At 42.8% G+C, this 12,784-nt stretch overlaps 1 protein-coding gene across 1 annotated transcript; it reads left to right on the plus strand.

Annotated features, from left to right (window-relative positions):
- The first annotated feature begins 1,224 nt into the window (after nucleotides 1-1,224).
- LOC101537284 (cytochrome c oxidase copper chaperone) lies at nucleotides 1,225-10,988 on the plus strand. Its single transcript, XM_004606699.2, has 3 exons — nucleotides 1,225-1,433; nucleotides 3,512-3,600; nucleotides 10,842-10,988. The coding sequence occupies exons 1-2, from the start codon at nucleotides 1,327-1,329 to the stop codon at nucleotides 3,594-3,596; spliced, it is 192 nt and encodes a 63-aa protein (XP_004606756.1). The 5' UTR covers nucleotides 1,225-1,326; the 3' UTR covers nucleotides 3,597-3,600; nucleotides 10,842-10,988.
- Nucleotides 10,989-12,784: the final 1,796 nt, after the last annotated feature.

Genomic DNA, 12,784 nt, shown 5'->3' on the forward strand with positions numbered 1-12,784 from the left:
TTCAGTCCCTGGCGTCCCATATGGTCCTTGGATCATGGCTAAGTGAAATTCCTGAGTGCAGAGCTTGGAGTTATGCCTGAGCACTGTCAGAGGTGTGGCACAAAAACCCAAAGTAAATATATTATTAAAGATGATTTCAAATTGGATTTAGATTATTTCAAATCTTTTGCCAATTTAACTGTAATCCTAAAATCCTCTACAATCTCAAACCTTGGTTTTTGCTGCAGTTACTTTAACTTTGCATTTTATGTTTTTGAATTAGCCAAACAGGTTATTCCACACCCTTAGATATCTACTATTTTTGTTTTTATTCTTTGGTAGTGCTATTGATTGCACCCATGCTCAAACATGTGAGGCATGTGCTCTAACACTGAGCTGTATCCTCAGCCTCTAGGAATTTACTTGTTTATTTAATTTTTTGCTCTAGGAATTTAAATTTTATCTTTCCCATGTAGAACTTTAAACATCCACAGTGTGGCAAGGTTTTTTTTTTTTTTTGGCTTGTTTTTACCGCCTGTGGACTGATCAGCTGTCCCTACTACTCATTTCTCTGCTTTTGTATTTTGAGATGCCATGGATGCATCCAATGTCTCACATGCAAGGGGCTGCTGGCGGCTCTGTCATATTCCCGCCCGCTATTCATTTCCAGCTACGTAAAGGAAAGACAGCTGCAGGACCGAAGAAGACTTATTATCAAGTCCCAGCAGCATAAAATACGCTTGAAAGAGTCTTCTCATTGAAGGGAACTGCTTGCAGGAGTGATTTCTCGTGTGTAGCTTGACCAAATTATTTCCTTCAATTTTCACATTCACGGGAGTACAGGATTGAGAAATCTCCAAAAGGCCCTTCGGTATTCTTGTCAACTAGAGTGACACATGGGGCGCTCCAACAGTGTCCCTGCGCCTTTACTAGTTCTGCGCATGCGCCCTATTGGCGCGCTCACAGCCGGCTTTTTTAGCTCTGCGCATGCGCTCCACTTTTTTTTCCTGCTTTTTGGGTCACACCCGGTGATGCTCAGGGGTTCTTCCTGGCTGTGTACTCAGGAATTATTCCTGGTGGTACTCAGGGGACCATATAGGATGCCGGGGATCGAACACGGGTCAGCCGCAGGCAAAGCAAACGGCCTACCTGCTGTACTAGCAATGTGCTCCATGTTTAACACGCAATCCTCCCCGCCCCATCCTCCTTCCTTCCCTGCGCCCTCCTCTGTCGTCTGAGAGGCGGGACTTCCTGTAGCTTGGCCGGAAGTAGCTGCGGGCATATCCGCGTGGTGCAGGTTGGCCGGGTCCAAGGTGTCCGTTCTCGTCTTTGTTTTGGGGGCCAAAGATGCCGGGTCTGGCAGCCGCGAGTCCGGCCCCAACAGAGTCTCAGGAGAAGAAGCCGCTGAAACCCTGCTGCGCCTGTCCGGAGACCAAGAAGGCGCGCGATGCGTGGTCAGTGCGCAGCGCGGGCGGGGGCGGCCGGCTTCCGGAGCCGCTGCCCCAGGGGGGCGCGTGCGGGCCTCCGCCGCGGGACAGGCCGGACTTCCGGCCCGGGACGCGGGAGGAGGCGGTGGCGGGGGGGTGAGGTCGGCGCCCGCGCCCGCTTCTGCGCTTGCCGTCCGACCTGGGACGTGCAGAGCACCTTGGGGCTCGACCCTGTAGAAACGATGCTTTAGAGCCTTGACTTTACCGGAGACGTGGCCAAAGATCGCTCCACGTGGAGGACAGCATTTGCTTGGGGTTGTAAAATGCACACTCTGGATCCCAGGCCCTTTCACACCCAAATACTGGAAGACGGAATAAAATACTGCCTCCTGCAGGAAGGCCTAGCCAGTGTGACCCCAGGGTTACTTTTAGCGTTAATGTTAATGACCAGTCACAAGTATTACCTCTCTGCAGCGTTCAGTACCGGCCCAGGGTGTAAGGGCTCTCCTCTTCATTAGGAACACACTGTCTGGGTAGTCTGTTACATTTGAAGGTTCATCTCAGCTGCTGAACGGTGTAACTGGAACAAGAACTTAACCTTATGTCTTTTAAAAAAACATTTTTTTTTTTTGCCTCATTTGCTTTAGATATCTACAGTTTCTCTCTTAGGTAACTGTAGTCAGGAATCAGCCAGCTATTTTTGATCCATTTCCCCCTACTCTCCTGCTGTGGCCCCCTAAGAATATCCTGGGGTTGGGAAGAGGAATGTGAGGGGAGGGAAAGAGAAGGGGCTGAATTGCTGGCTTAAAGATAGTTAGTACTCAATCTACATAATTAACTCAGTTACCTCCACCACCTGGACTGCTTATCTTTAGAACATTTTTATGAGTATGGAAATACAGCAAGAACCAATAAGAGCAGCCATTTGGTATAAGAACATTTAAAAATTTTTCTATTTTATAAAGTAATTTGATTGCATTTAATATTCAAACACCAATCCCACCACCATTACACCTTCCTACCATCATATTTTGGATGTTTTCATCCCAAGCCCAATCCTTGTCCCAAAGCAGACCTGAAATAATATGTTCTGTATTGTTTGTTATGAAAAATCTGCTGAGAATGCTAGAAAAAAGTCTCCTTAGAAGAAAGAGTGTGAGGATTGTCGTATTTCACCCAAGGGCCATTAAGCCTTTTTTTTATATATAAATTTTTTAAAAATTTTTTATTTAATTATTAATTTTTTGGGTCACACCTGGCGATGCACAGGGGTTACTCCTGTGGTGCTCAGGGGACCATATGGAATGCTGGGAATTGAACCTGGGTTGGCCACGTACAAGGCAAATGCCCTCCCTGCTGTGCTATTGCTCTGGCCCCTGTTAAGCCCTTCTATAGGAGATCACTAACATATTGTTAATGGTTGAGCCTTTGTGGTTTTGATATATATATTTATCTGTAAAAAAAAAAAGTATATTTCCCACTAAGATTGGTTGCCTCTTATTTTGAACCTTTTCAAATGTGGTGCAGTATTCCTGGACTATGGGTAGAGAATTTGGTTTGAAGTACTATGCAGGTGCATTTGTGGCCGCAGTTTAGGAATAGACGCACTTGTGGGTCAGGCTCGGCCCTAGAGCAGCCATGAATGTGGCAGTGGCTGAGTTGTGAAAGTTGTGGAAGAACCCAGCTGCCGGGGCTGGGTCCCTTGGGGTGGGGAGGGATCTCACCCACTTTTTCATTCGGGGCCCTGAGTGAAACAGCCTAGCATGGGGTTTGGTGGCATGGTTATGGAGAGCTTCATGTTGTTCCCTTTGAGGAGAGAAGGATGTGCATGTGGCCAATGACATGATTATTTGGTGCCAGTCAGAGGTGGGTTATGGGCGTGACTGCTGAGTCCCCGGAGATGGGATACGTGGGTGGAGGATTTACATTACCCAGTCTTCTTGAGCCCAGAAGGAACTTTTTTTTTTTTTTTAATAAAAGCCTGTATGCCTGCTACGTTTCATCAAACCCAAGTTCTGCCGCATTCTTGTCACTCATGTATGCATATTTACTGCTAATGTTCTTAGTGCCCACTTTGTTTAATAACATGACATTTATTTTTACAGCATCATTGAGAAAGGAGAAGAACACTGTGGACACCTAATTGAGGCCCACAAGGAATGCATGAGAGCCCTGGGATTTAAGATATGAAATGGTGAGTTTGGTACTTTCAGATGGGGGAAGGAACCCACAGGCAATGGCTTCCAGTATATGTACTGGAAATAACATGTTTTACAGATTTAGTTGTCACTGTCAATATTAAATCTGAGAGGTAGATTATCCCATTAATCTACCATGATTAACTGTCACTGGAAAATACTGATTTTCCCTACATTGTTCCCTAATGTAGGGAGAAAAATGATGCTAATAAATTGAGTTATTCATTGGATTCAGGAAGGTGAGAATTAAGCTTAGGAACACAAGCTTTAGCAAAGAAAACGTGAGCACCACAACTAAGAGTATATGCATCCCCTAAAATCATTGTAGCAGCAACAACAATGAAGGGAACGGGGATGAATGGAGCTAACAAAATTAAATTAGGGCCAGGGATGTGGCTCATTGCTCGAGCCATGTGCCTGACCCACACACAGGAATTCCAGAGCACCTGTAACTAGATATATTCTCCGCCTGAGGCCTGAGCATTGAGCTCTCCTGCTCGGTCATAGGGCCAGGACACGGCTTTGAAGGCTTTTTTCTCCAGACTCTTACTTCATCTTCACCCCGGTCTTACCGGAATTAGAAGGAATCTGTGGGAATTTTAAACTCAGTCGTCTGAATTATGGAAAAATGCTCTTTTTTCCTTTGTTTTTAATGTTGAGGGCCTTCAGAGATATATATATATATATATTTTTTTTTAATTTATTTTATTGAATCACCATGTGGAAAGTTGCAAAGTTCTCAGGCTTATGTCTCAGTTATATAATGCTCAAACACCCGTCCCTACCATCCCCACCCCTCAGCCCCCCACCCCTACCTGCATAACTGATAAATTTCACTACATTTTCTCTTTACCTTGATTACATTCCGTATTTCAACACAAAACTCACTATTGTTGTTGGAGTTTCAACACAGAACTCACTATTCTTGTTGGAGTTTATCCCCACAAAATATGGCCCTATTGACAAGGAAACATTTGATAATTGGTTTTCCATTGATGAGAATGAAGAGGTATAAAGTTGCGCAGCCGTGCGGTATATGACTTCTGTATTTTAGTAATTAAGTCCAGGAAGATTTAAGTTGGAAATTTTGCATCATTTCCCTTCCTGGGGCAGCATGGAGCAAAAGCTTAGTTCACAGTCTGGAGACATGGCTGCAAGCACTTGTTGGGACCAGAAGTAATGTAGCTGGCTCTGGATCCTGGTCGTTCAGCAGCAAAGCGGCCATGCAAAGGCATGGCCACCCGGGTAGAATCTCGGCAGAGCGCGAGCCAGTACCGGCCCCAGCCCAAGACTGCCCAAGCGTCCCGCTGTTTCAAGTTCAAAACACATTTTTTTTTTCCCCGCGCCACCAAGTTCATACCTGTTTAAAAGTTCCATAATATGGCAGACGCCACACCGCTTCTTTTCAGAGGGAAGAAAAACCAAGGAAGGATATTTCCCCCCTTAGCCGGCGTGGGGCAAAAACTTAGTTCACAGTCTGGAGACATGGCTGCAAGCACTTGCTGGGACCAGAAGTAATATAGCTGGCTCTGGATCCTGGTCGTTCAGCAGCAAAGCGGCTGTGCAAAGGCATGGCCACCCGGGTCGAATCTTGGCAGAGCGCGAGCCAGAGCCAGTTTTCGGCCCCGGCCCGAGACTCTCTTCAGATATATTTAAATAGGAAGGGAAAATGTTCTGGGAAAAAAAAACCCATGGGGTTGGTATCATTTCTTTTGTACCAAGCTGTGTTCTAATAAAACTGACACTCGGAGAAACAATTTTTATTGATTGATATTCTGTGGTTTACAATACCATTACTGAGGCTGGAACGATAGCACAGCGGGTAGGGCGTTTGCCTTGCACGAAGCCAACCCAGGTTCGATTCCCAGCATCTCATATGGTCCCCTGAGCAACGCAGGGGTAATTCCTGAGTGCAGAGCCAGGAGTAACCCCTGTGCATTGCCGGGTGTGACCCAAAAGGAAAAAACCAAATACAATACCATTACTAATGGTTTCTAGCCAAAGTTTTTAAGAAGAAATTTGAATTCAACTTTTAAAATTTTCGTTGTTTTGTTTTGGGGCCACACCTATTGATGCTTAGGGCTTATTCCTGGCTGTGAACTTAGGAATCAGTCCTGGGAGTGCTCAGGGGATCCTATGGGATGCCAGGTTGCTGGGAATTAAACCCTAGTCAGACAAATGCAAGGCAAGCACCTTAACAGCTGTACTGTCTCTCCGGCCCCTGAATACCACAAATGACAGACACTTGAAGGCTCTTTCTTTAGAGAATGACTTGGCTCATTCCCTCACTTCATTCAGTTGTCCGTTTTAAAAGCCTCCTTAGAGAAACATTCCAACACTACATGTAAATATCATCCCTTCCCTATCACTGGACAGTGTCCAATGGAATGTTTCATTATCTGTGATAATAAGAATATCCTGTACCTTCAATCCAGTAGGATAGCCACCTACTATATTATCTCTCAGGCCCCTTTTAGTTTAAGTTTAATTGCTAGTGGTTGCTAAACACCATCAACTAGGCCTAATGTATTTATCATCTGCATTGCTGTACTCCAATTAGAAAGTGATTTTCAGAGAGGAACTTTGTGTTTCTTTCCTTGTCATATGCCCAGAACTTCCACCTCACACATAAAAGAGTCGGTAATTTAGTGAATGAATACAGAAGAAGATACACTCTCTAAAGGACTCCAGCTCCATCTGGGTTAGGTTGGAACTGGAACATTCCTCTAGGCAAACTTCCTTTGTTCTCACCTCCACCTTTTATTTGGGGTGGAGGGGATCCTAACTGGTGCTCGGAGACTTGTGTTGGGAAGTAGGGGTGAGGGGAAACTTAGGTGATTCTTAGCTATTCTTAGCTAACCCAGTGGGTGGTTTAGTATTAGGCTCCTGTGGTTCTGGGGTCCATTTGGTGCCAGGGATCTTTAAGGTGTGTTTCTTAACCCTTGTACTATCCAGCCCCTCTTTTTATTTATTAGTGCAAAGCTATTATGTTTTACTAATATAATAATAATAACAGACTGGCTTCTTTCTAGTTTACCTTTTTTCCTGGCTCTTTGGAATTTCACAAATGCTGTTTTTCCCATTGAGCTGTAAAAACAAAAAAGGGAGGGTGATAAAAAACTTGTTTGGGGCTGATAAGAATCTCAGTGTAGTGTAGTGGAAGCTGTCTAGGCTGAAATCCTTCAGCTTACTCTTAGTTTTCCTAATAGCTAGCTTATCATGTTCATTGTAGCTACTTCACTGCTTATGAAGGCCTTAGTCCATTCTAGAGTTTTACTTTTTGCTGAACGAGAACCATAATATGTTTTGGGATTGCTTCTATATAGGCACACTGATAATACAATAATATTACTACAGCTACTCTGTAGCTATTATGTTACATAATAGACTTAAGTAACTTTAAGACTAGAGTATCTTTGGGACCTGAGAGATTGTACAGCAGAGATAGTACATCAGGTAAGGTGTAGGTGATGCCTTGCACACTGCCAGCCCAGGTTCGATCCCTGGCATCCCTTATGGTCCCCAAGCCCACCAAGAGTAGTTCCTGAGTGCAGAGCCAGGAGTTATCCTAGAGCATAGCTGGGTGTGTCCCAACAAAAAGACTTAGTGGGTCTTTTAAAAAGCCCAGGGTGAATCATTCTGCAAGATAAATTTAGGGAGAGGCTATGTCCTTTAAAAGTATACTTACTGATTATTTTTATTATTTTTATTTGGGCTGGAGTGATAGCGTAGCAGGTAGGGCATTCACCTTGCATGCGGCTGACCTGGGTTCGATTCTTCTGCCCCTCTCGGAGAGCCCGGCAAGCTACTGAGAGTATCTCACCCACACGGCAGAGCCTGGCAAGCTACCTGTGGCATATTCGATATGCCAAAAACAGTAACAATAAGTCTCACAGTGGAGACGTTACTGGTGCCCGCTCAAGCAAATTGATGAGCAACGGGATGACAGTGATTTTTATTTATTTATTTTTGCTTTTTGCGTCATGCCCGGCGATGCACAGGGGTTACTCCTGGCTCTGCACTTAGGAATTACCCCTGGCAGTGCTCGGGGGACCATATGGGATGCTGGGAATTGAACCCGGGTTGGCTGCGTGCAAGGCCCTACCCGCTGTGCTATCACTCCAGCCCCCCTACTGATTATTTTTAAAGACAGCATCTCAGTAGTTGTAGTTGTACATGGTTTCTGCATTCAAAATTAGATAAATCTCTTCCAAATCACATGTGTGAAGCTGGTGTTTAGGACAGCCTGTGTTGAGAAGCATTTTTTTTTTTTAGGAGCAATAAAATTGATCTTTGATTTCCTATGGAACTCAGAGTTGGCCTAGTTGTAAGGAGCCTATATTCTCATAGGACCAGACAATGCCATAGTTACATTACTGAGCCAGAGTGAGTAATTCCTGCTTCCTGCTCAGGCACTTCATTTGTGTTTAAAAGAAAATGTGGAGAAAATGCAAAAGCTTTAGATTTAGAAACCCTGATACCTGACTGATTGCATTGCCTTGGGTTGTCCCTTAACTTTCTGAATTTTCTCATCTATAACGAGATAATGCCACATGCTTTTCATGCTTTTTTCAGGGTTGAGGATATTAAGTGATTTTTGTATAAATAGATTTTGTAAATTGCAAAATAGAAAGCAGAACAGAATACCTCTATCTTGGGCATAGTGGATTGCAGATTTTCAGTTGCTGTCTGTTGATTATACGACTCGATTTTTGAATCCTACTTACAAGAATAGCTTGATCTTTAGAGTACCTTTCTCAGAATTGAAAACATAATGTTTAAATTTTCAGTATAATACATTTGTAAGAGGAACAAGTGTTTGATCCCCCATTGGTTTCCCCTTTGTCACGGGGAAATGCAGGAATAATAAAGTTAGTAAAAGATTTCAAGTGAAAAGTGGCTCAATGGTAGAAATAAAATCAGTATATCAGACTGTACAGGAATCGGTCAGGCACTTGCTTTCCTTCCATGCAGCTGAACCAGGTTCCATCCCTGTCAGTACTTACGGTTACATGAGAGCAGACAGGAGTGATCCCTGAACAGAGCCTGTTCTCCCCAGCAAAATAAGGGAAACTAGGTCTTTTTCATTTTCCATTTTTTCTGCACTTCACACATCACTTTCTTCACTTAGTAAGATTTTATGTTGCCAACATAGTTGTTTTTAGAATTGCTTGTAGTTTTTTTATTTTTATTTTTTAAATTTACCCTACACTCAGCAATGCTCGGGGCTTACTCCTGGCTCTGCACTTGAGAATTACTCCTGGCATCACATTTGGGACCGCATGGGATGCCTGGGATGTAACTCAGGTAAGCCAAGTGGAAAGGCAAGTGCCCTACTCATTGTACTATCTCTCTGGCCCCAGGGCTTGCTTGTAGTTTTGATCTTCAGTCCTAAGTTGCTGCTTTTAAGGGAGGGGTGCATACCCAGCAGCACTCAGACCACTCCCAGTGCAGTACTTAGGTGCCCTGTGATGTCGGGGATTGAACCCAGGGTTCCACATGTGAAGCACGTACTTGCAGCCCTTGAACCTTCTTGCTTTCCCTGTGGCTACTTGTACTGAAAATCTGAGGACCTCTGCTTAGAAATACAAGGAAAGGACAACTGGTATCATTTTAACTTGAGTCAGAAGAAAACTTATGAGTCCAGTCTGGGGACTAAAATGATTGAAAAAAGTGCTGGCACTGAGCACTGCTGATAGTATTATGTTTTACTGAATTTAATGTTAAAATATGCTCATTTTAGACATGTAGTATAAGTGACTATTAATGAAACACAGTTCCAAGAAAAGGAAACAAGGTCATTCTGTGGTTCAAACGTTTGAATCGTAATGCCAAGATGAGAGAAGGTCCTTGGTCAAGAGGTGGAATCAGGAGTCTTTCCGCAGGTGGCTCCTCCTGTATCCTGTGGGCTAGAGAGGTGCTAAAGCTGTTCTCTTGAAATGTTGAAAGGCTTCATGCTGGTTCAGTCTCTCTTTGTTGTTGTTGTTTTTGTTTTTTGGAGGGTTTGGGGACCACACCCTGTGTGCTTAAGGCTCTGATGAGGGGTTACTCTTGGTGGTTTCGACCATATGGGGTGCCAGGGATCGAACTTGGGTTGGTTGTATCAAGGCAAGTCCCTTAACCCCTTCTGTCTCCCCATCCCCACCTCCATGGCATAAAGTGCAGTGACTAAGTGAAATATATCTCATTTAGCATTGTTTATTTCAGGATAGGAATGTGGAGAGGAGGGGGTGAGAATTATCCTGAGAGAAGCCCAATATTGACTTCCTTGATTTACATACAGCCCATTTGCCACCTTTACTTCTCCTTTTCGGTTTTTGGGCCAGTGCTCAGGGGATTGAGCAGCACCGGGTCAGCTGCACGCAAGACAAGCTCCTTACCCCGCATACTCACTCCGCTCCCCACCCCCCTTACCCCCTTCCTTGGTTAAGTCATTTGAAATCTCATAATATGTTATATTAAACATTATGTTTAATAGTATTAAATATATTAGCATATATTTCCCACAATGAAAAATACACAGCGGTTATATTATAGTACAGTTACCACAATATATACTTTAGCATTGATTGAGTACAATGATTTTAGATAGGGTCCATATTTAAGAATGTTTAGTTACTCCAAACATGAAAGCTTGTAACTATCTCACGGTGATTCAATAAAATTTTTTTTTTTAAAAAAGAATGTTTAGTTATTATTATAATGCTATATATATAGCAAGGCAAGTGCCCTACCTGCTGTACTATCTCTAACCCCCATTTGCCACTTTTCATTTTTCTTAATGGATTTAAAAAGTTACCTTTACTGTGCCCTTGGTATTAAATAAGTAACTTTCCACAGGAAGTGCCAAATCTGAATTTGCCAGGAGGGGATTACAAGTCTCTTTGCTAGAATATCTGTAAAAATAAACCATCTTAACTTTGGGTGAAGGGATGTTTTAGGCTGGGGGGGATGTTTTCATATGTATAATTGTGAAGGGATGTTTAAGTTGTTGGGGGGCTGTGTTTCATATATATAATTAGTAGCTTGTCTTTAGGAAAAGTAGACTTTTGAAGATTTTATCTTCTATTTCATGAGTAAAATGTTTTGAATATTTTTTTTAGAATATTTGTGACAGTTTGTTAAGAACACTTAGCTTGATTGAAGCATTTATTTCTAGTGGTCTTAATTCTGTAACTTCATAGGTCTGGCATAATCTTTTGAAGTCTGTGTTCCTAAACTAAATCTCTTTCTGTAGGTGGTCTGCTCTGAATGAATAATTCCTGAAGAAGGAGGAAGATTGAATAATTTGGGGAGTTCTTTGATGCACTTTAACACATGGGAAAAAATGTATTTATAATTTATTAAAAAAAAAAAAGAGGGGAAATATCCCTGGTCAAAAAAATGTTCATGTGTGTTTCCTTTTGTGTTGTTCATGGCCTCACATAACATTTAGTTTTTAAAAAGAGTTAACAAATCTTATTCTCTTACATTCTTGTATCTTTATGCATACTGTGGGTATTTTTTGTAAGCTAAAGCAGAAAATTATTTCACCCAGTGAAATTTCCAAGATTAGGTACATGGAAGAAAATGACCTTTCCCAATTCAGAACAAGTATCAGAATAAGTGTAGTTGCCATAGTGTCTCATTCAGGGCTTTGGATTTGATTTGTTGGCCACATCTGGTGTGTTTGGGCTCTTCTGAGCCCTGAGCTTTGGGCAGGGGTGGAGGTTGCTCCAGGTGGCGTAGGGGACCATACAGCGCCAGAGATTCAGGCTGGGCCCCTTGCACTCAGCACTTGTGGTTGACCTATGTCTCCAGGACTGTTTAATTTTTAACTTTCTTATAGGCAAGAGACAGCCAGGCCTTGTCTTAATATTTTAAATTATTAGTATCATTCCTTTTTAATTTTGTCTTTTGAAAGTAATTTCTTTAGATTTTGGACTGCTTTGGGGAACCTTGCCTTAGAGGACTTCAACTATTTGGCATAATTAATCTATATTTGTCTAGCTACATTTTGGATTTGACTAGGATCATAATTTCAGTTCCGTTGGAGCCAATGTCTCAAAAGTCCATTCTTCCTTAGTGCTTAGTGTTAGGCACACTGTGTGCATAATTACCATAATTCGCTAACTTTTTTGGAGGGGAGTGGCGAGGGGTTCTGAGGGGGTGGACTGCCTCTGGCTTACTGTGACTTCAGAGGAGCTGTCCTTGGAGTTGCTTGGGGGTCTTGAGTTCTCATAGGAATCCAACCTGTTTGGCCACATGCAAGGCAAGATCATTAACCCTTATATCACTTCTGCCCTTTCCCTTACTGTTTTTTTTTTGGGGGGAGGGGGCAGGGGCATGTAAGGGGGTACAACTGTTGAAATTTAGGAGCTGCTCCATGCTCTGTGCTTTGGGGTCTATCCTGGCAATGCTGTGTACAGTGCCAGGCATGAAACCTGAGCTTATGGCATGTTAAACTTTCCAGCCCCTCCCAAAACTTAATTCATAAGTACATTTGTGTCCTAATTAGAACATCTATCTTCACTTTATCTTGAAAGTTGATGAAAAGAGCAACAATCCTTAAGCAAGGCCTACCTCAGGATATTTGCACATCTCCCAGTTGTGATGTGAGGCTAATGGTAAAGCAATCTCTATTGCATGTGTAAATACAGGTACTCAGGTTCAAGATACTGCCCTGATTAATTAATTAATGATTAAGACTGGGGTCCTGGTCGTTAGAGTTCAAGTTCTGTATTCTTTGCTGTACCAAGGTCTTTAAACAAATATTCATAGCAGCACTTTTCATACAATACAGAGTGAAGAAGTCTAGTTCACAGAAATGCCCCAGGTTGAGCATTTATGTGAGTAGTAGACATACATCCTGTCCTCAGCAAGTTGAAAAATGTTGGCTCAGTTTTTACTGAAGATACCCTTTACCAATTATGTGCTAGGAAGGTTAGTAAGAAACGGACCCTGTTCTAAGCTTATAGTCTAGCAATTATATGTATGTAATGTGCATATGAAGTTGAATACTCTGTTGTAATTATACCACAATTCTTTTCTAAAAAAGAACATGTATGGCTTCCCAGTGTTCTATTAGTCTGAAAAATTTGCTAGATGGGGGCCAGAATGATACACAGTAGATTGGGTGCTTGCCTTGCCCACAGCTGACCTGGATGTAATCCCCAGCACCCCATATGGTTACCTGATCCC

The sequence above is a fragment of the Sorex araneus genome, chromosome 2 (assembly GCF_027595985.1).
Source record: "Sorex araneus isolate mSorAra2 chromosome 2, mSorAra2.pri, whole genome shotgun sequence".
NCBI classification, from domain to species: domain Eukaryota; kingdom Metazoa; phylum Chordata; class Mammalia; order Eulipotyphla; family Soricidae; genus Sorex; species Sorex araneus.

What these genes read in the sequence shown, in the direction of transcription:
- LOC101537284 (XM_004606699.2), top strand. Translation starts at nt 1,327, where the DNA reads ATGCCGGGTCTGGCAGCCGCGAGTCCGGCCCCAACAGAGTCTCAGGAG. An exon ending in AAGAAGGCGCGCGATGCGTG is followed by an intron (nt 1,434 to 3,511) that starts GTCAGTGCGCAG and finishes TTATTTTTACAG; the next exon opens with CATCATTGAGAAAGGAGAAG.